At 42.0% G+C, this 23276-nt stretch overlaps 1 protein-coding gene across 4 annotated transcripts in view; it reads right to left on the bottom strand.

Annotated features, from left to right (window-relative positions):
* MAP2K5 (mitogen-activated protein kinase kinase 5) overlaps positions 1-23276 on the bottom strand; it is a 215734-nt gene that overhangs the window by 171583 nt on the left and 20875 nt on the right. For all 4 annotated transcript variants that reach the window (XM_048865826.2, XM_048865824.2, XM_048865825.2 and 1 more), the window contains 3 exons: positions 8280-8349; positions 2590-2630; positions 1752-1819 (listed from right to left, as the gene is read on the bottom strand). In XM_048865826.2, coding sequence (XP_048721783.1) covers positions 1752-1819; positions 2590-2630; positions 8280-8349 — 179 coding nt within the window. The remainder of the gene's footprint in view (positions 1-1751; positions 1820-2589; positions 2631-8279; positions 8350-23276) is intronic.

Here is a 23276-nt window from a genome sequence, read left to right as displayed (position 1 = left end):
GACTATTTTGCAAAAGTGAAATATGCATTGCTATAATTGATTCCAAGGTAATTTCCTCTCCCAAAATATCAAGGCGTCCCCCTGTTTTCCTGACAATCTGATCTCCTCATCCTCCCACACAACATACAGCCTAGACAACAGTACCACTAGAAATATCCTCTCAGACAGATTAGTGAACTTTAAAAAAAAAAAAACAACCAAACACAATAATATAATCTTGAAAGGTGCATGTGTCTGATCATAGATCACTACTAACAGGAACAGTGAAAACAGAGACTTCATATTTGGTGGCTTTGTTCTTCAATAGGCCTTTTGTTCCCAGACTACTTTAAAGAAAGATTAAGTTTTCCAAGGAAACACAAGTTGATCTTGTCATCTCTCAGGACTAACAATTTGTGAACATGAAACAAAGAGAGACTTTCAATTACTTCAAAAACACAACTCCTAGTGCAAAAGGTTTTGGAAACGGAATGGCAATTAACCAAGACAAGATGACGCAATCTTCTAGAAGACTCGTTTTCAGTGCACTTTGAGAACCATCTCAGAGTACATGGCATACTGAAAACTACTGAATGCTAAGGAGAGGAAGAGTATTTACTTAGCTTAGTGTACAACGTAGGCTAGTGAAAACAGTAAATATTTTCTTCTAAAGGACGTGGATCGCATCTTCACAATTGTGATACTCAGCATATGTCACTGAGTTACTGCAACCACGATTTCTCCAAAGCAGACTTGCCTAAAGTGCTTGATTTCTCTTTTGTCAAGGTCTCTAACGGTGCTCACTGACTGGGGCACCTTAAGTAGTTTTGGGGCTTGCAGAGTCTGGCTACATACTGTATCATGATCTTTGCGTTGTCTCCAATGTTGTAACGTACTTCTGCTCTCCCCAGAGGATAACTGGGTGGCACCACAAATATCAAGAAAATAGGACTGCAATATTAGCAGGTACCAACAGAAGACTGCTTCCACTCAAGTGTGAACAGGTCGTATCTTAACATGCTTGTATTGCTCTTTGTTAACTTGTTTAAAAGAGGGTTTTTAAAAAGAAAAGGGGACACATTTGGTGCAGGGCTATGTAGAAAGGGCACTATAAAATGTATAAATTCCAATTAAAATACTGAGCCTTTGAATTACAAGGCTGTACTGTGGTGCAGTAGAAGCTACTTTCCAATATTAAACAGTTCTCTCATTCACAGGCAATAAGATGTAATATTAAATCCATAGCTAGAATTTTGAAAGAAATCTAAGGGAGTTAGACAGCCATTTGGTGGTATCTGGGAGTTTAATACCCTTAGAATCCTTCCAAAATCCCAGCCCATGCTAGCAAGGTTATTAAATTGAGCATCAAACCTAACAGGACCAAATTTTTCAGCAAAACCACTTTGAATTAGATATCCAGTGAATGACTAAGCCTGCTAAATAACTAAAACTTCTGGCTCAACCATATACAGTATGTCAATGTCATATGAAGGATGAAGCCATCTGAAATATCTCTAAGCCATCTGAAATAAAGGCACAGTTCTATCGGCAGAAAATAGGTTTACTGAACACCTGTAATAGGAGTGTAACAAGTTCTACAGGGCAGGTTACATTATTTTTTCTTTCCCATTGTGCTCCTTCGCTCCCAAAAATCATACTGATGAAGTTATCTGACATTTCAAGTTTGATACCATTAATTACTATGCACCAATCAGTTCTCATGTTCCATTTTGTTTTAATAAAAAACATCCACATCCACTATTGACTCTTACCTATTGCTTGGAAGGGAATCCGAGACTGCTGAGCTGCTATTATTAGCAGACCCTGCTCGTGTATTTACCTGCAGGCAGGGAAAGAATCTCTATCAGTCATTTGCGTTCAGAGGACACCATTCTAATTAACCTGTAATTTGCCATGAATTTCTCATTTCACTATGAAGGTTAATTAGCTTGTTGCTAGGCATACCCATCATTGAGGTCTTGTCTGTATGTAGGTTAGGATACTATATAACTGATGGGTTTCAGTATACTATTTCCTTACATTTTAAATCCTTAATTAAATAATACAGAAAAACAGAAATACGCAGTAAGACTGCCATTTTATTCCCTTTAAGACATGCATTAAGAGATAAACAATCATTTTATACAAATTATCCGATAGTTTCCTGCAATTCAGAATGGAGAACATATGTATGATTACAGCAGAAAGTTAGTAAGTATATATGAATGAATTGAATAAATGTCCCGAAAGGATTTCATTGCAACTTGGTTGTGTGCTTGACAGGTTATATAAATTAATTAAATCAAATGAATATGGTGTTTCTCCCTTCAAAAGACCTCTTTGCAAATTGGTACTAATAGCAGAGTTAATATGTAAGAAGCTTATTAACAAAGGGAAGAAACAAAACACATTTCAGTTTTTAATACAACTGTATACAACACTCAGATATTGCAGCCAATACGAAGCAGATGAATCTTTGTCCCACACTCATAAAAAAAAAATCTGCTTGTCAGAACTCAAAAAAGTGCAGTTTTATTTGACATTTCAATAAGTGGAACACAGCATTACAAATCCATCTAACTTTACTGAAACAATTATTGAAATTCGTACCTTCAGGCCATGTATGTTGCGTTTCCCAGGAGGCTTGCAGGCTGAAACAGTAATTGACTAAATTGTAGAACACATCAGGGCCATTTACAAATTTGCTCAAAATGAATCTTTTAAAAAGAAATGAGGGTGACACCAAAATTAGCAGCGAGAAATGATTGAAAAGTGCCGCCTAAGACCCAGAGCGGGAACTGTGAGCCAGGATTTTTAACTTGCAGGGACTGAGCATTTATAAATGCTAAGAGCTTTTTGACATTGTCTAATATAAATTAAAATTTCTGCTTAAAACACATCAAAATCAAGATAACTGGGCTAAAATGATTAGATTCATTTCTTAATTCAAATGCCTTCACTATCTTCTTTTGCTTACCTACATGATGTACTGAAGTTAACTAAATTCTTTTAGAGAGACTTTGTTTTAGTTATGTTGACAAACAGGCCACTGTGTGTTTTAATGTGGGAAAACCTGGTTGGGGAACAAAGTTCAAAGACCAAGGAAGCAGACGATTGAATGCATTAAATATAGAATAAAAGATGATGCATTATTTGTTTACACGCAAATCCTGACATCTTTTTATGATGTCTAGCTTTAAAGATGAAGTCCTACTTGGGAAAAGGTATTTTCTTAAAGCCTCTTAAACAATATATTACCACGTTTTTTCCATTCAGTGGATGTGCCTTTGTCAAATGTTAAAACCACACAGGCTTCTAGCTACATGTTACAGACAATTCCCATTTTAAAACTACAGTGCTCTACAAATTGTACGTTAAAGGGCCTGTCAATTTTGATTGATTGTCTGGGAAGGGATGAATTTGATTTTTCTCTCAGATGCACATGTATTTCACTCCATTTTTTGACAGCAGGAAACAGTGCTATTTATTAGTCAAAAGGACACAGATGATAGTTATTAAACACATCAGCTAGGCCAGGCTGTGTGCATTAGAAATTACCATTATATTATTAAAGAAGCTAAATATTATTTCACCCAGGATTGGGGAGGAGGGAAATGGATAAATTTTTAGAGTAATTTTAAAGTTTACCAACCAATTTAGTTTACATTTCTTCAGAAATGGAAATATGGAAATTAACATTTTGAACAAACAATAAAAGACATGTCAAATGTCATTTGCCCTGATCCCTGAAACACCATGCTTTGGTTACAAAATTCATAGTGTTTGAATAAGAAGCGCACTGTCCATAAACACTGTAATAAGTTATTTGTTTATCATGAATTAAAGAATGGATAGTATTTAATTAAAATATTTTTCTCCTGAGCTACCACTGTAAGCAGAATTAAGACAACTGTTGTGAAAGGTTGAAGCATTCTTCAAAGAAACCCTTTATCTAGGTTTTTGCTGAAGAAGTGATCGGACCTTAAAACACAAAAATATATAATCAGTGGGGAGTATGGAAAATATAAGCTTTCAGAGCGGTTAAAAAAATACAAAAAAGAGTCACCCACTGGCAAAACAAATATATATTTTTGATGGGTTTGAAAAAAATCTGGCAATTATTATTTATATAGCATTTTACATCATAGGTAAAATATACTAAATACAAATTTGTTACCCTCAAGAGCTTATAATATGTAACAGGTGCAGCACAGTTAAGGCAACAATGCATGGCACATAGACATCAGTGCTGGCTGGTTTCATGGAACAGGCTGGTTTTCAGAAACGATTTTATTACAGAGTAGCACTGGAGAGCCTTCCTCAAAAAGGTTAAAATGATGTCAGGAAACGAGACGAGGGGCTTGTATGTATAGGATCTAGTGCGGACAGTGAGGTAGGGAGGAGTGGAACTGTGAAGAATTTTGAAAGAAAAAGAGAAGCTCAAATTACATGCAGAAAAGGTAGATGACACTAGGAAGACTCAAAAAGCAGTGGGAAGGGAGACATGGCCAAAATGACAAGAAAGGAAAGTGTTTTTGTTAGGACAGTTTTGGACAGATGGAAGAGAAGAGCCTGGGCTAGAGCACTGGTTGGAAAAAAAAGAGGGGAACGGGCACTTGTTCAGCTACTGTAGAGGAAGAAGCAGCAGGACTTAGTGGGAGCTTGGATGTGAGAGAGGCAGAAAAATTAGTCAGAGATGACAGCAAGGTTACAAGCATAGCAACAGGGAGAACAGAGGGGTTAACAGAGAAACTTTGGGAGGAAGGAGAAGAAACTCGGCTTTGGACTGGCTCAGCCTGAGGTGGTGGCAAGCCATCTAAGAGGAGATGGCATGACTGGACAAAGGGTGAAAGATCACAGGTGGAAATGGAGATCGGCAAGTCGTCAGCCCAGAGGTGATAACTGAATCCAAAAGATCAAAGAACATCGCCCAAAAAAGGCATACATGGAAAAGAGAAGAGGCACTCCCATGGAGAGGGACAGCAGGAACCACAAGGCAGGTAGTGAAGGAATGGTCCAAAAGGCAAACTTATAGAACATAAAGTCTGATTATTTGTAACCTCCGTGTGGCCCTTTGGGGACTCAGCCGTGAAAGGTACTGAACAACTTCCAAGCAACAACCACTGATTTCAAAGTGAAATGACAATACTCAGCCCTTTTGAGCTGTTCAGCCCCTTGAAGACTCAGCTGCCAAAGTAGCATATACTCTGGCCACATGAGATTTCAATATTTTCTCTTTTGCAATTGGACATCACAAAATATGCAACAAGGGGCTCTTGAACCTTCTTCACACAACTCCAAACAAGGGGATGTGTCATGAGTGCTCTAATTTCCCAAGATATTAAATAGGCCTGTGGTCTTGTTCAGGGAACGTGTGTGCGCGCATGTGTACATACACACTAGATCAGGGGTCGGCAACCTATGGCATGCGTGCCAAAGACGGCACACGAGCCGATTTTTAATGGCACACTGCTGCCTGCCAAGTCCCAGCCGCCGGCCGCGCTCAGCCCGCTGCCGAACCCAGGCCGGGACCTCAGCAGGCAGCAGCGAGCCATTAAGAATCCTGCGCCCCCCGCCCCCGCCCCCCGCCCCCCGGGGCAGGGTGAAGAAGCTTGGTTCCGCCGGCTGCTGCTGCAGAGCAGACAAGCTCCCCTCTCCCCCGCCTCTTCCCCCAGTGTGCAGGGTCCTGCCCTTCCTCCTCCCCCGCCTCTTCCCCCAGCGTGTGGGGTCCTGCCCCTCCTCCTCCGCCTCTTCCCCCAGCGTGCTGGGTTCCTGCCCCTCCTCCTCTCCCTCCCTGCCGCTGATCGGCTGATAGCCCTTGCGAGGGAGGGGGAGAAGCGACCGTGCTCACTGCTCTGGGGAGGAGGCAGAGAAGAGGTGGGGACAGGGCCATGGGAGTGGGGGGGAAATCAGGGCACATCCCCTCCAGCCCCCTGCCATCAGCTGCTCAGGGCAGGGGGCTGGGAGCACCCCCACGACCCCAGCCTTCTGCCCTGACCCCTGCACCCCCCCACACCCTCCCAGCCCTCTGTCCTGACCCCTGCACCCCCCTCACACACACGCCCAGCCTCCTGCCCTGACCCCTGCAGCCCCTCACACACACCCAGCCCTGGCTCCTGCACCCCCCTCACATGCCCCCAGGCCTCTGCCCTGACTCCTGCACCCTCCACACACCCTCCCAGCCCTCTGCCCTGACCCCTGCACCCCCCTCACACACATCCAGCCCCCTACCCTGACTCCTGTACCCCCACACATACCTAGCCCCCCCACACCGCATGTCCTGACTCTTGCACCCCCCACATTCCCACCCCCACCCCAAGCACCAAACGGGAGCTCCTGCACACCCCCCCACACATTCCCACCTGCACCCGTCGCACCAAATGGGAGCTGCCTAGGTAAGCACTCCACCCCCAAACCTCCTGCCCCAACCCTGAGCCCCCCGTCCCTCCTCATTCTAGCTCCTGGCCAGACCCTGCACCCCAACCCCCAGCCTGCTCCTTCACCCCCAGCCCTGTTCTCAGCACGCTCCCCCCCTCAGCTCAGTGCAGAGAGAGGAAGAGAATGGGCTAGAACCAGGGAGAAGGTAGGTACCCACTCTATGTGGGCAGGGCCGGGATCACAGATCGGCAGCGGGCTGAGCGGGGCCGGCAGCCGGGAACCTTGGTGGCAGGAGCCGGCGGACAGAACCCCAGACTGGCAGTGGGCTGAGTGGCAGCAGGCTGAGCCACTCTGCCCGCTGCTGGTCTGGGGTCCCGGCCACCGGCCCCGCTCAGCTCGCTGCTGGTCTGGGGTTCTGGCTGCCGGCGTAAGATCAGCATTTTAATTTAATTTTAAATGAAGCTTCTTAAACATTTTGAAAACCTTGTTTACTTTACATACGACAATAGTTTAGTTATATAATATATATATTATATTATATAATAATATATAATTATATTAGTTATATAATATATAGACTTATAGAGAGAGACCTTCTAAAAAATGTTAAAATATATTACTGGCACGCGAAACCTTAAATTAAAGTGAATAAATGAAGACTCGGCACACCACTTCTGAAAGGTTGCAGACCCCTGCACTAGATACTACACTACCCTGATACCTCATTACAATGTGTGAATGCAAATGCAGCTATAAACAGGCAAGAGTGAGTGAATGTGTGTGTGTTTATGTACTACACACACACACACACTTCCTTCTTTATAGCTGCATTTGTACTCAGAAAACCCACTATAACAGCGAGGAATTAATCTAGTGATGCATGAGCTCTTTCCATGGCTAGAATTTACAAGAATCCCTCTGCTATTTCAGCCCCTGCTAGACTGAGATGCAAAAGTCTCAATATTTCTCCTTTAAGCATCTTCCCATAGCAGCTCACTAACCTACCACCAGAGACAGCCTCCTTTTGAGACCTTAATAGCATGTGTTAGAAAGGCCTGTTGGTTAGCTGCCCAATTAAAACTTCAGAGAGTTATAAGTAATGAAAGTCTAGAATATTTAATTGGGAACTCATAGTATGATTATTTGTATAGTATCAGTTAACAGAGAAGATTTTAATTCTTAATTATTTCAATTAATTTATTGCTGGGAGATTTACTTGGAGAATTTAAACCTTATCCATTTCCTCAATTAAGAACCACAGATGCAGAGACTAGATACTGAGAACATTTGAATTAGAAGGGTTATGTAATATGCTATTCTTTTTAACCATTACCTGAGTTCTCAGAGAAAAGTACATATCCAAAATCCAAATAGTTGCCTATGATTTTGTTTTGGACCTAGTAAATCTTATTTTAATAGCAACCCAGCTCAAAAGCATGTGATTAAGTCTTCTGAATTCAGGAGAGCACTTGAGCACATACTAAGTGTTGTGCTGATCAGAGATACTTTCTTCAATCAGTGCCTACATAACTGGGTATTTTCTGTGTATAAAACTCCATTATTTTGATTCTGTCACCAACTGCCAACAGCTCAACAAGGGTCATAAGAAGCAACCAGAACCTGAGTTATTCAACTGCTTTGGCTTTGAATAGACACAAACTATTCCACCACCAAATTTTTTTTTTAAATGTACGTAAATATGTACAATGCAAACTAAACTTGTCAGTTTAATTTACTCCAGTAAATAAGCTATTTTATGTGCAATAACTAGTTTTCACTACAATCCTGACAATACTTAATTATTTTTTCTAAATTAAGAGGTAAACTTCATATTATGTGCATTTAAACCTTCTGAAAACATAACTGTTGATGAAACATCTTACTGATATAATCATTGCTAATTAGAAGTTGTTAAGCATTACCTCTTGGATATATCTGCAAAGGTTCTATTAACTGTCCATTTACTTGCTGTTCCATTACAGTGGTATAATACTGCAAAGAGATTACAGAGATTATTCAATAACATATGAATAGTAGTAATCGTGTTATAGGTTGTTGAATTCATAGTATTTTTTAGGGTTTAAAAAATTGCAGTTACACGTATCAGCCTCCAAAATACATTCCCACTGTTTGTACTGTCCACACAACAAAACAACTATGAAAGAACATTAAGCAAAGGGTAATGATAATCAGTAATACATTGACTCCAGGGGAGCGGTCTACTACTGTACCGTAGGACCATCACAGGTTCAGGCTTATCTGACGTCTACATCATCATCAAATAAAGAGAACATTAACAAAATGTGCAGCAGTAAGTAAATTGGGAGTAATTGTGAAAATTGGTTAGGAGACAGAAATAATACAAAGGAACCAAGAGAGATTAGAAACAAACAAACAAAACACAATGAAATTAAACCTGGAAATATACCAACTACAGTATTTGTGGAAAAATAATTCAAGACAGAAAGAGCAAATGGGGAAGAGAAACCTGGGAAGTAGTCATTCTGAATGAGACCAATGGATGACAATGGACAGACAATTGAAAGTTGGCCATGAACTGCCAATATGATATGAAACAGTAAATGCGGCTTTGGGCTGCATAACCAAAGGTATCACTCCACACAAATCAGAGAGGTAATATGGTCCCTGTGCGTGGGGCTCCAGAGCAGCGGCACTTACAACATAACGTCCACAGCTCTTAGCATTTAATTACCAGAAAGACATTGTCAAGTTAGGCGGACCTCAGACCACAGCCCCTGACTTTGTAGTGGCTGGAGTGAGCAGTTGATGAGACAGCTACCATATATACATAAATACAAGTTTGGCAAAGAGATGACAACAAGGCTACATAACAGTCTGTAAATATTTGAAGGCCATGAACACCAAGCATGGAAGGGAAATAGCATGGTAGGAGAAGAGTTACTGAGTAATGGGTGAAAAATAAGGAAAGGGGACATTTAGGCTGGAGATCTGGGAATATCTCTTTGCCTTTAGAAAAAATGTCCCCTGGGAAATGTCAGAAGCTCCATTACATGGGACACTGAAGAACAACACTAGACAAAACACCGAAACATGTACTTTAAGAAACAATCCTGCTATGGCAAGGAGATTGACCTCACTGGTTTTTGCCAATGCATCTCTCTGACTATGGGAAGTGTTGAGAATTCAAAGCACAGTACGAAGCATGTTCCAACTGCAACTTACCTATCTTAAGAACAAAAATGTTGACTGTGAGTCAGATCTTCAGCCAGTGTAAGTCAGCATAGCTCCACTGACTTTGTTGCTCATTTTCACCACCTGAGGGTCTGGCCCAAAGATTTTAGAATGATAGTGTTCTCAGATGAATATTTTATGATGCTGTTACCTATGCTGACACTACTTAACCTAAACAGAGAATACTGTATATCTGTATGGTGTCAGGTATCAGTGTTCTGATCATACCAATGACTTACCATAAAACAAACTTTTTTGACGTTTACATAATGCAAATCAACGTAAGGATTCGTTTATTAATTGTTATGTAAATAGTTTTCTTTCATCTTGTTATGGATGCCATCAAATTAAGTATATAAAGGGAGCAACTACATGAATATAGTGAGCACAGGCTGTAAGACAGGTCACTAAGATTGCTTTAGTGCACAATACATGCTTTCGTTGCGTAAAATCATACATTCCTTCACAAAACTGAATTCTGGAAGCTTCAAGTCTTCTAGCTTCACCTTCAGACACGGATTTCTTTACAGCTGATTACAAACTTAGTCCTGATCTCAGTGTGGCTCTGAGTGAACACAAAAGTCAGCATGTGCAGACCCACTTGAAGGATTGGGGCCCTATTTCAATGTTCCTTTACAGTTCTAAGATTCTAACCTGCTAAGAAAGAGAAGGCATTTGCTATCTCCACATTTCTCTCCTATGAGAATGGACAGGAAAAACACTCCTCCTGTAAAGTGTTAATAGGGGAGAAAACTATTGGAGGTGTTGGGTCGTTAGCCCCATCCATGCATGATATAAAAGCATGTTTGAAGGGCTATCTGGGTCAAGATTACTGTACACTTCTCTTAAATAATCCCGCTACACATGCTCCCACTGTGCTTATACAGAGTAAAGTTATTAATTGCAAAAATATACAATTTTAAAATGATCAAGAGATCTTTGCAGGAAGAAAGGGAACTATCCCTGTAGACTTATTTTATATCACGGGGTAATGAATAACAAGTTAAGATCTTTGCCCACCCCTGACCCTCCCCCAAAGGCAGCTAGCATCTAAGAGCCATGGGGCTATAAAAGATTGCTCTGCTTTCTAGCAGACCAAAGCTGGAAAGAAAATGTGTTTCCTTACTTTTAGTAATATGCCAGGACCCCAAGACATATACATATAGTATAAGCACATACTACATACTCTCTGGAATAATAAACTAAACCAAATGTTCAAGAGACTACGCTTCTTTAGAAAAAAATAGTAATGTGGCCTTCTCCATTACTCAGTGATGACAAGTAAATGAAATATCAATCATGTCAGCTGTCAACCTTTTCGGACAGCAATAACTGTTAACAAGTAGTCTGGAAAAATTCTCCGAAAATGATTTGTCCTCCACATACGAGTATTTCAGTTTCCATGGAAAATTAAGATGCCAGTGGCTATTTGGAACATTGTTCAGGTACTTTTAAATGGAAAATTTGCCAGTTATTGATCCAGAGCATGTACCCCTTGCTTCCAGAAGGCTGCAAGCAACTTTCCAATCAGTGGCTGTCAAAAAAATTACTGCCTTTTTATACTGATACAAGACAACAGTGGTAGTGTAGATCCACTGCAACTTAATATCTTTCTTTAATTAACTGCTATGTATGATAAGAAAATAATTTCAATTACCATCTTACAATATTTCCATAAATATAATACAAACTCTCTTTGTGTATTACAAAGCAAATTAATTACAGAGCTGATTGAAAACTGTGCTGATGGTCAAGTTCACAAACAAATAACCTCAATGATAAAAGGGTTATAACAGATACAAAGCAACTTTTCCTACCACAAAACCTTGCATGCATGGAAGGGACCTGTATTCTCATTTCATTATTTAATCTGAATTACAAAATAATTCACTCACTTTCCTTTTCCAAAACCTTTAGTGTGTTGACGGCAAAATGAACCATGTCAGTCTTCTTGGAAAGACGTTAGCAGCTTCCCAACCCTACAAACATTTGCTACCAGGCCCAGCCACTACCATGAGTGCCTTAGAATGTATGCTATAACAGAGCTACTCTCTGCAGTCCATTCTCCCAGCATGCAACTTACAAGAACTCTCAAAATTTCAGTATTTTAGGGTAGCTAAATCTTACCTACATCATTTGGTAATCAGCCCCAGTGATGATGATGGCCAGCAGCCCCTTTAACCATCAGTTTTTTTGTTTTTAAGGGATTTTTTGCTTTGGTTGTTTGTTTTCGTTTTATTGCATTATTTTTTGAGAAAAAGGTAGCACGCCCTGCAAAAAGATTATCCCCAACTCTGCCGGCAAGGCAGATGGATGTCCACAGAGTTATAACAACCTCACTTCCAGGAACAAGAACAAGTAATTTTATTGTCTCCACTATTTTCTTTAAGATTATGGCAGATTCATTCCCACTCTTGGAGACTAAAAAGCTCCAGGATGTTTTTATAAGCCACCAAACAACAGACAGACTGCTAGAACGTGAAACCATCATGTGCATCACTGAAACAGCCAACTGTTGTAAAACATCAGAGACAAAACAGGTAGAAACAAAATGGCTCAGACTGGAACAAGATTATTTATAGGCATCCCATAAATCTTAAGGCATTTGGGAGGGCAAAAGAATTGGGCACTTACAATTGCTAACATGCTGAAATTTCAACAATAGGCCTGGATTCATGCCAGAATGATGAACCTGCAAAGTAGTGATTTGTAAAACTGTGCTGGAAAAAAATGCAAGTATCCTTATCGTATCACGTCAATAAACCCAGAAATACAACAAGGAGTCTGTTGGCACCTTAAAGACTAACAGATTTATTTGGGCATAAGCTTTCATGGGTAAAAAACCCACTTCTTCAGATGCCACAGATGACACAGACTAACACGGCTACCCCCGATACTTGACACTAATAAACCCAGAGATTTCTTGAGGATTATCAATGAATAGATTGGTTATAGACAGATCTCATGGGAAAGTATCATTATTGAGCCAGTAGAATAATAAAGAAAAAGCTGTAGAATCCAAAAAATTTACCCCACTGCGGATAAAATTCTTTTAATATCAGACTTGCAATAAGATAGTCTGGTCTCTTCAGAATGCAAAGGCAAGTGAGGGAAGGTTGGGTGGGAAAAAGGTTTAATTCATCATCTCCTTAGAAGATCTGAACCTTACAAATAGGTAAATTGGCATCTGGAACTTGAAGTTCTTTTACTCTCCTGGCTTAAGTCACTGACATTAAGAATAACATCTCACAGTGAAACTGGAGCACTTGGTATTCAGTAATAAAAGGAATGCTTAACAAGGAACACTGCATAGAAGTTCCCAGAAGTAATCTCCTCAGATATCAAAAGATCATGGCCTAGCAAAGAAAGCCTTCTGCATGTTACTAAAACGAACTGGGCAATGAATGCTTATGTATGAAGTCTGTAACCCACACAGAGACAGGCACAGGAACATGACTTATGCTGACAAGTCTTCCATCATACGTTCTAGTCTAATTCCTTACAATTGTAATTAGAAATGACTGAAGTGATTTTCAAAAACTGTTATGATCTGATGATTTTAAGGCATTTTGATCTCGAGCAAGACTCCGAGGGAACACAGTGCAGAATACTGGGTAAACCACTTTTGTAGTGCTAAAACCATACTGGCTTGCTAATTCCCTGTGGCACTTGGAACTACAGCCAGCTGTCTTCAATCTGATAATACTTGAAAACTCCAGTGCCATCAGACATTGAGGATCAAAGCTACAATGCAAGTGCAACTGTCAAGGTTCCTCCCCCACTCTGAACTCTAGGGTACAGATGTGGGGACCTGCATGAAAAACCTCCTAAGCTTATCTTTACCAGCTTAGGTCAAAACTTCCCCAAGGTACAAAATATTACACCCTTTGTCCTTGGATTGGCCGCTACCACCACCAAACTAATACTGGTTACTGGGGAAGAGCTGTTTGGACGCGTCTTTCCCCCCAAAATACTTCCCAAAACCTTGCACCCCACCTTCCTGGACAAGGTTTGGTAAAAAGCCTCACCAATTTGCCTAGGTGACTACAGACCCAGACCCTTGGATCTTAAGAACAATGAACAATCCTCCCAACACTTGCACCCCCCCTTTCCTGGGAAATGTTGGACAAAAAGCCTCACCAGTTTGCATAGGTGACCACAGACCCAAACCCTTGGATCTGAGAACAATGAAAAAGCATTCAGTTTTCTTACAAGAAGACTTTTAATAAAAATAGAAGTAAATAGAAATAAAGAAATCCCCCCTGTAAAATCAGGATGGTAGATATCTTACAGGGTAATTAGATTCAAAAACATAGAGAACCCCTCTAGGCAAAACCTTAAGTTACAAAAAAGATACATAGACAGATATAGTTATTCTATTCAGCACAATTCTTTTCTCAGCCATTTAAAGAAATCATAATCTAACACATACCTAGCTAAATTACTTACTAAAAGCTCTAAGACTCCATTCCTGGTCTATCCCCGGCAGAAACCAGCATATAGACAGACACACAGACCCTTTGTTTCTCTCCCTCCTCCCAGCTTTTGAAAGTATCTTGTCTCCTCATTGGTCATTTTGGTCAGGTGCCAGCGAGGTTACCTTTAGCTTCTTAACCCTTTACAGGTGAGAGGAGCTTTCCCCTGGCCAGGAGGGATTTCAAAGGGGTTTACCCTTCCCTTTATATTTATGACACGCCCCCCAAATCTCAGCTAGGGTGAAACACTGGCTGGGATTTCTTCCTGGAGCTCTAGGAAAAACAGAGTTAATAAGACACATGCATCTCTAAATATACTACCAAGTACATAAAGACTAACAATATTTTCCACATCTCAAGGACAATTTTAACCAGTTGATTCTGGGAAACTTTCACGGGAGAGTGCATCAGCCACTTTGTTAGAAGCTCCTGAGATGTGTTGGATGTCGAAATCAAAATCTTGGAGAGCTAAACTCCACCGAAGAAGTTTTTTGTTAGTTTCCTTGACGGTGTGAAGCCACTTCAGTGCAGCATGGTCGGTTTGCAGGTGGAAACGCCGTCCCCAAACATATGGGCGTAGCTTTTCCAGAGCGTAGACAATGGCGTAACATTCTTTTTCAGTGACTGACCAGTTGCTTTCCCTCTCAGACAGTTTTTTGCTGAGAAACACTACAGGGTGGAATTCTTGATCAGGTCCTTTCTGCATTAAAACTGCTCCCACACCACACTCAGACGCATCTGTGGTTACTAGGAACGGTTTGTCAAAGTCTGGGGCCCTTAGTACAGGGTCAGACATGAGTGTCGCTTTAAGCTTGTTAAAGGCCTTCTGACACTTTTCGGTCCACTGAACGGCATTTGGCTGTTTCTTTTTGGTTAGGTCTGTCAGTGGGGCGGCGATTTGGCTGCAGTGCGGTACAAATCATCTGTAATAACCGGCCAAGCCTAAGAAGGATTGAACCAGTTTCTTTGACTTTGGGACAGGCCACTTTTGGATAGCATCCACTTTGGCCTGTAGGGGGCTGATAGTTCCTTGACCCACCTGGTGTCCAAGGTAAGTCACTCTGTTTAGGACTATTTGACACTTCTTAGCCTTAACAGTTAGTCCTGCCTCCCTTATGCGCTCAAGGACTTTTTGTAGCTGTTCCAGGTGGTCTGCCCAGGAATCCGAAAATATGGCCACATCGTCAAGATAGGCGACTGCATATTCTCCTAATCCTGCCAGGAGACCATCTACAAGTCTTTGGAAAGTGGCGGGTGCATTTCGCAGCCCGAAAGGGAGTACATTAAATTCATACAGCCCGAGATGTGTGGTGAAGGCTGACCTTTCCTTGGCAGATTCATCTAGCGGTACCTGCCAGTACCCCTTGGTTAAGTCCAAGGTAGAGATGAACTGGGCCCGTCCCAGTTTCTCTAATAGTTCATCTGTGCGTGGCATTGGATAGTTGTCTGGGCGAGTTACAGCATTTAGCTTACGGTAGTCCATGCAAAAACGTATTTCCCCATCTGGTTTGGGAACTAGAACCACTGGAGATGCCCATGCACTTTCAGAGGGGCGGATTACACCCATCTGTAACATATCCTGGATCTCCCGTTCTATAGCAGTTTTAGCTTGAGGAGACACCCAGTAAGGTTGGACCCTAATTGGGTGAGCATTACCTGTGTCAATAGAGTGGTATGCCCGTTCAGTCAGTCCTGGGGTGGCTGAGAACGTTGGCGCGTAGCTAGTGCACAGCTCCTGGATCTGCTGTCGCTGCATACGCCCAAGGGTCATGGAGAGGTTCACCTCTTCCACACCACCATCACATTTCCCTTCGTAGTAGACACCTTCGGGCCACTCAGCTTCGTCTCCTCCCTGGGCTGTAAACTGACAAACCTTTAATTCTCTGGAATAAAAGGGCTTTAGAGAATTAATATGGTACACCTTAGGCTTTCGGTTGGAGGTGGGGAATGCTATGAGATAATTAACAGCTCCCAGGCGCTCCTGGACCGTGAATGGCCCTTCCCACGATGCTTCCATTTTATGGGCCTGGAGCGCCTTTAAGACCATGCCCTGGTCCCCTACTTTGAAGGAACGCTCTCTGGCATGTTTACCATACCAGGCTTTTTGCTCTTTTTGAGCATCCTGTAAGTTTTGTTTAGCAAGGGCTAAAGAGGTTCGGAGGGTGTTTTGTAGGTTGGTTACAAAGTCCAGAATGTTAGTTCCTGGAGAAGGTGTAAATCTCTCCCATTGCTGCTTCACCAACTGCAATGGCCCCTTAACCTCACGGCCATATACAAGTTCAAATGGGGAAAACCCTAAACTGGGGTGTGATACAGCTCTGTAGGCAAAGAGCAACTGCTGCAACACTAGGTCCCAATCATTGGAGTGCTCATTTACGAATTTACGTATCATGGCCCCCAAAGTTCCATTAAACTTCTCCACCAGGCCATTTGTTTGATGGTGGTAAGGAGTGGCAACCAAGTGATTTACCCCATGAGCTTCCCAAAGGTTTTCCATAGTTCCTGCCAGGAAATTAGTCCCTGCATCTGTGAGGATGTCAGAGGGCCAACCTACCCTGGCAAAAATGTCTGCTAGTGCCTGGCACACACTTTTAGCCCTGGTGTTGCTTAGAGCTACTGCTTCCGGCCATCGGGTGGCAAAATCCATGAAAGTCAGTATGTACTGCTTTCCTCTGGCTGTCTTTTTCGGAAAAGGACCCAGAATATCCACAGCTACTCGCTGAAATGGAACTTCAATGATGGGGAGTGGCTGGAGAGGGGCTTTGACCTGGTCTTGAGGTTTTCCCACTCTTTGGCACACCTCACAAGACTGGACATAGGTAGAAACATCCTTGCCCATTCCCTCCCAGTGGAATGACCCCCCCAAACAGTCTTTGGTCCTGTTCACCCCAGCATGGCCACTAGGGTGGTCATGGGCTAAGCTCAAGAGCTTGGCCCGGTATTTAGTTGGAACTACCAACTGTCTCTGAGGATACCAGTCTTCCTGGTGTCCCCCAGAAAGAGTTTCCTTGTATAAAAGTCCTCTTTCTACAACAAACCTGGATCGATTAGAAGAGCTGAGAGGCGGTGGGTTGCTCTGTGCTGCCGTCCAAGCTCTCTGGAGGCTTTCATCTGCTTCCTGTTCGGTCTGGAACTGTTCCCTTGATGCTGGAGACATCAGTTCCTCATTGGATTGTGGACCTAGGCTTGGTTCCTCTGGAAGCGATATAGGGGATGGAGCTGTTTCTGTTGACTGTGAACCGCTCTCCGCTGGTGCACTATGTTGGGATTCAGGCTCCGGCTGAGCCTCTTGTGTCGGGTTATCGGCTGCTGCCAGTTCAGGGTCGGTGGGGCCCTCTGGTGTTGAGGTTGCAAGTACTGGATTCAGTGCTGACACTGGGTCTGGTGTTGGTTGTTCGGCTGGTTCCGGTTCTGGGACTGGTTCCGTCTGGGTCTCTGGGACTGGATCCACTACTGCTGTTGCAGACATTGGCCTGGGGTCCGGGTCCATCACCTCTGACCGGGTCCTGATAGAAGTTTCCGGAACAGAGCTAGGCCTCACAGCTTGTCTAGCCTGGCTGCGGGTGACCGTTCCCACCCTCTTGGCCTGCTTCACATGATTGGCCAAGTCTTCCCCCAACAGCATGGGGATGGGATAATCATCATAGACTGCAAAAGTCCACATTCCTGACCAGCCCTTGTACTGGACAGGCAACCTGGCTGTAGGCAAATCAAAAGAGTTGGACTTGAAGGGTTGAATCGTCACTTGGATCTCTGGGTTGATTAAATTGGGGTCCACTAAGGAAGCATGGATAGCTGACACTTGTGCTCCGGTGTCCCTCCACGCGGTGACCTTCTTCCCGCCCACACTCACAGTTTCCCTCCGCTCCAAGGGTATCTGGGCCTGTGGACCTCTGGTGTGATTCCGATGCAATGAACTGTAATCTGTTGGGGTTCTTGGGGCAGTTGGCCTTTACATGCCCCAGCTCGTTACATTTAAAACATCGTCCAGCTGACGGGTCACTGGGGCGAGTAGGGTTGCTGGAGAACGGGGTGGTGGGACGATAAGGGGTCTGGAGGGTTCTCTGGGAGGTAGGTGGGGCTTTGGGCGGCCCCCGGTAATAGGGTGGGGTCTGGGGTTGTCCCTTCTTGTCTCCGCTCCAACTGCGACCAGTTTTCTTCTTCTCTGCCACCTCCACCCATCTGGCTCCAATCTCTCCTGCCTCGATTACAGTTTTGGGCTTCCCATCTAGGATGTATCTTTCTATTTCCTCAGGAACACCCTCTAAGAATTGTTCCATTTGCATTAGGAAGGGCACATCTACTGGAGATTCAACACTTGCTCCTGATATCCAGGCATCCCAATGTTTCACAATGTGGTAGGCATGTCGGGTAAATGACACGTCTGGTTTCCACCTTAGGGCTCTGAACCTCCGACGAGAATGCTCGGGTGTTATCCCCATTCTGACTCTCGCCTTGGATTTAAACAGTTCATACTCGTTCATGTGTTCTCTAGGCATTTCAGCCGCTACCTCAGCTAAGGGTCCACTGAGCTGTGGCCTCAGCTCTACCATGTATTGGTTGGTAGAGATGCTGTACCCAAGGCAGGCCCTTTCGAAGTTTTCTAAGAAGGCCTCAGTATCATCACCTGCCTTGTAGGTGGGGAACTTTCTGGGATGGGAAGTGGTACCTGGAGAAGGATTGCTAGGGTTTGTTGGTATATTCTGCTGAGCCTTTATCTTCTCCACCTCCTCCACATGCTTCCTCTCTTTTTCCTTCTCCTCCTCCACATGCTTCCTTGCCTCCATTTCCCTCTTGTGGGCAGCCTCCTGTACCTCCTTCTCCAGCCGCATGAGTTCTATCTGTCTTTCATGTTCCCTTTGTTTTACCTCAGCCTGAAATTTGGCTAATTCCAGCTGTAGTCGAGCCGCGGATTTTGTCATTCTAACCTCTCTGTTTTTAACTAACTTTACACCCAAGGTTTAGAAATAAACAAACAAAACTTGGCTGTAAAATTTTGCTGTGCTGGAACAGAATACCTATTCTCTGATAGTGATTGTCAGCCTACAGAAAAAGACAATTCCCTTGTCTCTGCTCTGGGCCCAAATCAAAGCAAAAAACCTCCAACTACTTGGAAACCTGCTTACCCAGCCCAAAGAAAAAGCAAATGGGTAGAACACACACCCCCTATTTACTTTTAGGAAAAAAAAACAAAACTCTGGGTTGGAAGACTGTGAATTTCCCTGCAGGAGTTAAGTACCCTGCCTCCAGGCAAAGAAAACCTGGGGGGAGGGATAGCTCAGTGGTTTGAGCATTGGCCTGCTAAACCCAGGGTTGTGAGTTCAATCCTTGAGGGGGACATTTAGGGATCTGGGGCAAAAATTGGGGATTGGTCCTGCTTTGAGCAGGGGTTGGACTAGATGATCTCCTGAGGTCCCTTCCAACCCTGATATTCTATTCTATGATTCTAATTCACAAAGATAATCCCCTTTTGTCTCTGCTTGGCCACAAAGCAGAGAAAAAACAAGCTGCTTTCAGTTTCAGCTGCTTTCTGGACTTCCTTTCCAAAGGAAAAAAAAATTTCCTTTTTAAAATTTGTATTTCTAGTTCAAAAAATCTCAACTGGATCTCAAAATGATTTCAGGTTAATCCCACCACTATGCCACCATGTCAAGATTCCTCCCGCACTCTGAACTCTAGGGTACAGATGTGGGGACCTGCATGAAAAACCTCCTAAGCTTATCTTTACCAGATTAGGTCAAAACTTCCCCAAGGTACAAAATATTGCCCCCGTTGTCCTTGGACTGGCCGCTACTACCACCAAACTAATACTGGTTACTGGGGAAGAGCTGTTTGGACGCGTCTTTCCCCCCAAAATACTTCCCAAAACCTTGCACCCCACCTTCCTGGACAAGGTTTGGTAAAAAGCCTCACCAATTTGCCTAGGTGACTACAGACCCAGACCCTTGGATCTTAAGAACAATGAACAATCCTCCCAACACTTGCACCCCCCCTTTCCTGGGAAATGTTGGACAAAAAGCCTCACCAGTTTGCATAGGTGACCACAGACCCAAACCCTTGGATCTGAGAACAATGAAAAAGCATTCAGTTTTCTTACAAGAAGACTTTTAATAAAAATAGAAGTAAATAGAAATAAAGAAATCCCCCCTGTAAAATCAGGATGGTAGATATCTTACAGGGTAATTAGATTCAAAAACATAGAGAACCCCTCTAGGCAAAACCTTAAGTTACAAAAAAGATACATAGACAGATATAGTTATTCTATTCAGCACAATTCTTTTCTCAGCCATTTAAAGAAATCATAATCTAACACATACCTAGCTAAATTACTTACTAAAAGCTCTAAGACTCCATTCCTGGTCTATCCCCGGCAGAAACCAGCATATAGACAGACACACAGACCCTTTGTTTCTCTCCCTCCTCCCAGCTTTTGAAAGTATCTTGTCTCCTCATTGGTCATTTTGGTCAGGTGCCAGCGAGGTTACCTTTAGCTTCTTAACCCTTTACAGGTGAGAGGAGCTTTCCCCTGGCCAGGAGGGATTTCAAAGGGGTTTACTCTTCCCTTTATATTTATGACAGCAACAACATTACCCATGTAACAAGTTTCTTACTTCTACTGTATTGAAATATCTCTAGATAAATTAGGATGAACAATGTCTATGCTATCTATTCATCACTCTACATGCAACTCCTAATGCTGTGCTATATTCTCATTGGCTTGCACTCAGCAAGAAACACAGATTAAAAAAATCAGGGTTTTGATCAGTGTTGAAAAACTAAACTGAAAGGGAGAGAGACATTCTTTCCTCAAGCTTCTTGGAGAATATTACAAATCAATAGAGGAAAAGGCCATTTTAAATTACAATGGCTATATCAAAAGAATGCTTAACACAGTCCTTCATTTAATTAGCAACGATCAGAATATGTAGGTTTGCAATATTTTTCTTACAATAAAAAACATTTCATATTTTAATTACAAATTTACAGAGTGTTCATCAGGCAGTCACATCAGAGAAAAAGCTTTAGTTCCATTGGTGTCCTAAAAGTATCTTGAAAGAAACACTATGAAAACAGGTTGTTGATTGACACACATTCATAAAACAGCTGTCACAGCAGCATTTTCAACATCATTTGGCTGCAGAACTCCTTCAGTACAAGTCTCTGTGGCAACAAAATGACTACATTTTTTTACAGGACAATTTATTACAATTTTGGTTTTCTTCTCACTGTCCCTTAAAAATACACAGCGTGAACAAAAAGCTCAAAAACACAGAATGGTCCCATTGTAGCTTAGTATCTTGCACACTTATCTACATAATAACTTCTGTGACAAAATTCTTATGCACTAGATATCCTTCATGTCACATGCAGCACATAAATGTGCACCATTAAGAGCCCGGGGTTGCTCAGCAATTTAAATAATTGATAAGATTTCAGTTATAAAAAGGAAACATTTTCAGTTTTAATACAAAATTTCTTTATGCCCCTGATAAAAAGGCATGATGATTTTGAAACATTGCCAGAAAACATTCAGATGGCAACAAATACTAGGATATTTCCACTTTAGTTTAAGCCTAAGGAGCTGACATTCTCAACCTTTGTTATACATGTTTGGTCTAGGAAAAAAATAAACATGACCTTCTCCACCATTAAACCCAAGTGTAAAAATGTTTGCTGTATTCCAGTCCTCCATTTATTTCTGTCTAAATATATAAAAGTTATGTTTCTCTGTCTGCCCTCCCCCAAACCACTTCACTAAGCTGACATCACACACACCTCAATGATCAGCTATGCCATTCAAAGGACAGTAGCAGAGAGAAAAGAGGGGAAGGAAATAAGAGATGAAGAAGAGGGACTCCATGTCATTTTACCCATGAGCACAATACTGAGAAGTTTTGTGAAAGATAAAAAGTGAAATCATTCTAGTTTTCACTCTATTTATGAAACAGAAGGCGCTTCTTTCCCACAAAAGGAGAATGTCACCATCTGCTAATGGCAAGAGACAAGGCAGATGATATAATTTCTCACCCTTGAATCTGGTCATAGAAGGAGCAGGGAACCAAGCAGGGCTGCAAGATTACCACTCTGGGGTTCACAGTGAAAAAGCAATAAACCCTAATTAAGAGATTCCTACTTTAGGTATTAATTTAGATGGAACATATGGGCCAAAGATGTTAATACAACTCAGTCACTGTCCAACCTTAAACAGTGTTAAACAAGGTTCAGGGTGTGGTATATAGAGACCTGAGCCTGCTTAGTACCATGGCGAATGCATCATTAAACATCTTTTTAAGCTTTTATTAATGATAAAGAAAAAAAGGAAAAATAGTTAGAATGTTTGAAATGTAAAGTATTAAATAGGGGTTTCATTCATTTTAATAACATCCCTTGTTCCCTCTCCTTTTAGCTGGAGAGAGTTTTCAGAAGGAAAATGTCTTTGTTTGACAGTCTCTCAGATAGTATCTAAGTCAGTAATAACTGCCCTTTTGGGGAAAAGAGAAGACGTTAGTTGAGATAAGCATTATTATATGTTATTCTGGCATCTTATGACCTTTTACGTACTTTTTACAGCTGAGCTCACAATTAGTGTAAATTTGTCAGCCCCATTACACACTGAAGTATCCACAAATGTTGTCACATTATACGAAAAGAATAACCCCCAAACCTCCTGCAGTAGTAGTAACAATGAAACAATGTGTTATTATGGGAGCACACATGATCATTTCTTTCACTTTATCAAAGAGACACACTGGAAGTTTCAAATAATCAGGACATTCGATTAGCTGAACATTTCTAGATGTGCTTATTTAGTCCAACATTAAATTGTAAGGTGTGTGACTAGAGATCAGAGACTAAACATGCAGTTTTTCAACTCAGCAGCATGTGTATCCGGTAACTGTACTTTTAAAAGTACTAAGTAATTACCTACATAAAATATTTGCACTAGATCTTTGTATCAAATCACTAACATGTCCCAGCTCTGTGATTATATCAGGCATACATACTTAGAACTCTCATCAACCAATCAGATTCCTCCTACAAAGTAAATTTTGCAGTCTTTGCAATCCACAGAAGTTCTGGATAAGGAGGGTCTACAGAATCAGCTCTTTAAAAATTTTTCCTTTTTCAATTTTTGCTACTATATGTTCAAAAACAAGTAAAAACATCCAAACATTCTGCCTATCACCTGCTGGAAATGATGGATCAGGCCTTTAGCCATTTTATTACTAC

The sequence above is a fragment of the Caretta caretta genome, chromosome 10, assembly GCF_965140235.1.
Source record: "Caretta caretta isolate rCarCar2 chromosome 10, rCarCar1.hap1, whole genome shotgun sequence".
Classification (NCBI taxonomy): Eukaryota; Metazoa; Chordata; order Testudines; family Cheloniidae; genus Caretta; species Caretta caretta.
This window is presented reverse-complemented; position numbering and strand designations above follow the sequence as displayed.